This window comes from Megalopta genalis, chromosome 3 (assembly GCF_051020955.1).
Source record: "Megalopta genalis isolate 19385.01 chromosome 3, iyMegGena1_principal, whole genome shotgun sequence".
NCBI lineage: Eukaryota > Metazoa > Arthropoda > Insecta > Hymenoptera > Halictidae > Megalopta > Megalopta genalis.
The window spans coordinates 10,041,740-10,043,394 of NC_135015.1; the positions used below are offsets into that span (position 1 = coordinate 10,041,740).

General features: G+C 33.6%; 1 protein-coding gene and 1 long non-coding RNA gene across 5 annotated transcripts in view; one reads left to right on the plus strand and one right to left on the minus strand.

The window, feature by feature from the left end:
* The window catches only part of LOC143259110 (uncharacterized), a 50,588-nt gene that overhangs the window by 693 nt on the left and 48,240 nt on the right, over positions 1–1,655 (plus strand). For all 4 annotated transcript variants that reach the window (XR_013032916.1, XR_013032915.1, XR_013032917.1 and 1 more), the window contains exon 2: positions 397–518. This is a non-coding gene — a long non-coding RNA (uncharacterized LOC143259110). The remainder of the gene's footprint in view (positions 1–396; positions 519–1,655) is intronic.
* Positions 1–1,655, minus strand: part of LOC143259109 (protein lethal(2)essential for life) — a 6,604-nt gene continuing 4,949 nt past the window's right edge. The window contains exon 3 of the mRNA XM_076519975.1: positions 1–304. Coding sequence (XP_076376090.1) covers positions 209–304 — 96 coding nt within the window. The 3' untranslated portion in view covers positions 1–208. The remainder of the gene's footprint in view (positions 305–1,655) is intronic.

Consider the following 1,655-nt stretch of genomic DNA (forward strand, 5'->3'; position numbering starts at 1 on the left):
TTTTAATGATTTCAAGTTTCTTTAATAATTGTATACATATTTCTCTTCATGTACATAATATTACAAAGTTTATGAAATGAATGTTTGATATATTAAAACATTTTTCTATGCTGACGTTTACGTAAAAATTAGTATATAAAAAATAAACGCAAAATGGTAGACAAATTATAAACTGTTTTCTTCGGGGGGAAGATTAACTACATTTTTTTTATTCAGTAGTAGTTTCTACTTTGACCGGTTTGCCAGCGGGTTCACCAGTTTTTACAATTTCGATGAGACGTTCGCCTTCGATAGGTGTTTCGCCCTAAAACATAAAAATCATACATTTTTAATAGTAACGTCAGAAGTAAGGGATTCAAATGCAACGAAACTTTTATTATATTTGTGTTTTTATAGTGCACCCTACGGGGTCGGTGCTTGAACAGTCCATACGCAACGTTAATTTGGTCTGACTAGAGTTTGAAATTTCCTCACATTTCGAACAGTTTGGGAAGAGCACTTCGAGATACGTGCATTAGGTAAGCGGTCATTGCGCCGACGCATTCAATTATCTTGTTACGTGTCCCTATGTAAGAAAGTTTGGACGAAAGTTCAAAGATGCGCAAGGGGAGATGACGATGTTTTAGATAGCTTCCTTTTGGGCGAAATCGTCTTTTAAATTTGCCAGGACCGCTTAATATAAACAAACTCTAGAATACTAAATAATGGCCAATTGGTTCCTGCGAGAAGTGGCTTTAACCGTTACAAGCACTCAAAAAGCATTTAACTCCGTTGTAATATAATTGCACTAAATAAATATATTCACATTGTTACAGTTATTTGAGTGGAGGAATTTAAATTTGAATGTTTAAAGCCATTCTTTGCAGCAACGATTGACCATTAGCGATCAATGTTTTAGGGTTTTTTTATGTCAATCGATTTTGATGTTTTAAGTCGACTTTCATTTGAAAGATGCTCGAGAAGGTCGTGACCTTTCCTGTGTTTAGAGATCACGGCTCGCGGTGTCGCTACTTAACATTTCACTTGAGCTTGCACCCAAGATCAAGGTTAATATATTAAGTTTCAATCATAGAATTTTGTTAATTCTCTATTAGATGCGAATTTAAGATGTTTAACATGGAAATGGAGAAAAACGTAGCGTCACTTTGGCTTTGTAGATCAAGTATAGATAGATATCTCTTTAGTCTTTCCACCCTTTAAGATAGGTTCAACCGTGTATTTTCACGATGTCTGCTCGATATTGAGAGAATCTGAAAGTACCGATTCGTTAACATTTTGATGAGGAACATTCGGCAGTTGCAATTTATCGACCCCAACCAGTCTTGAATTCATGTTAATGTTTTTACCACTCTATACATTCTAGCATAAATGCATTTCCATGCACTTATGCATTCTAAATAAAATTTGAATGTTAGAGTTAAATTTTTATATGTTTAGCAAAATTTGAAATTAAGAAGTCAAACATTATTTTGTATAATAACAATTTCAATACGCGAAATTGTTTTCTAAGTTTTCTAAGATTTTGTATTCTAATAGGCTATCGTGATTATTAATATATCAGAATGCAGAATTTGAATCGATAAAAATGTCACTGCAGCATGAATGTGCCTCATCGACGTGAAAATGTTTAATACAGCCAGACGTTCTTTTTATAG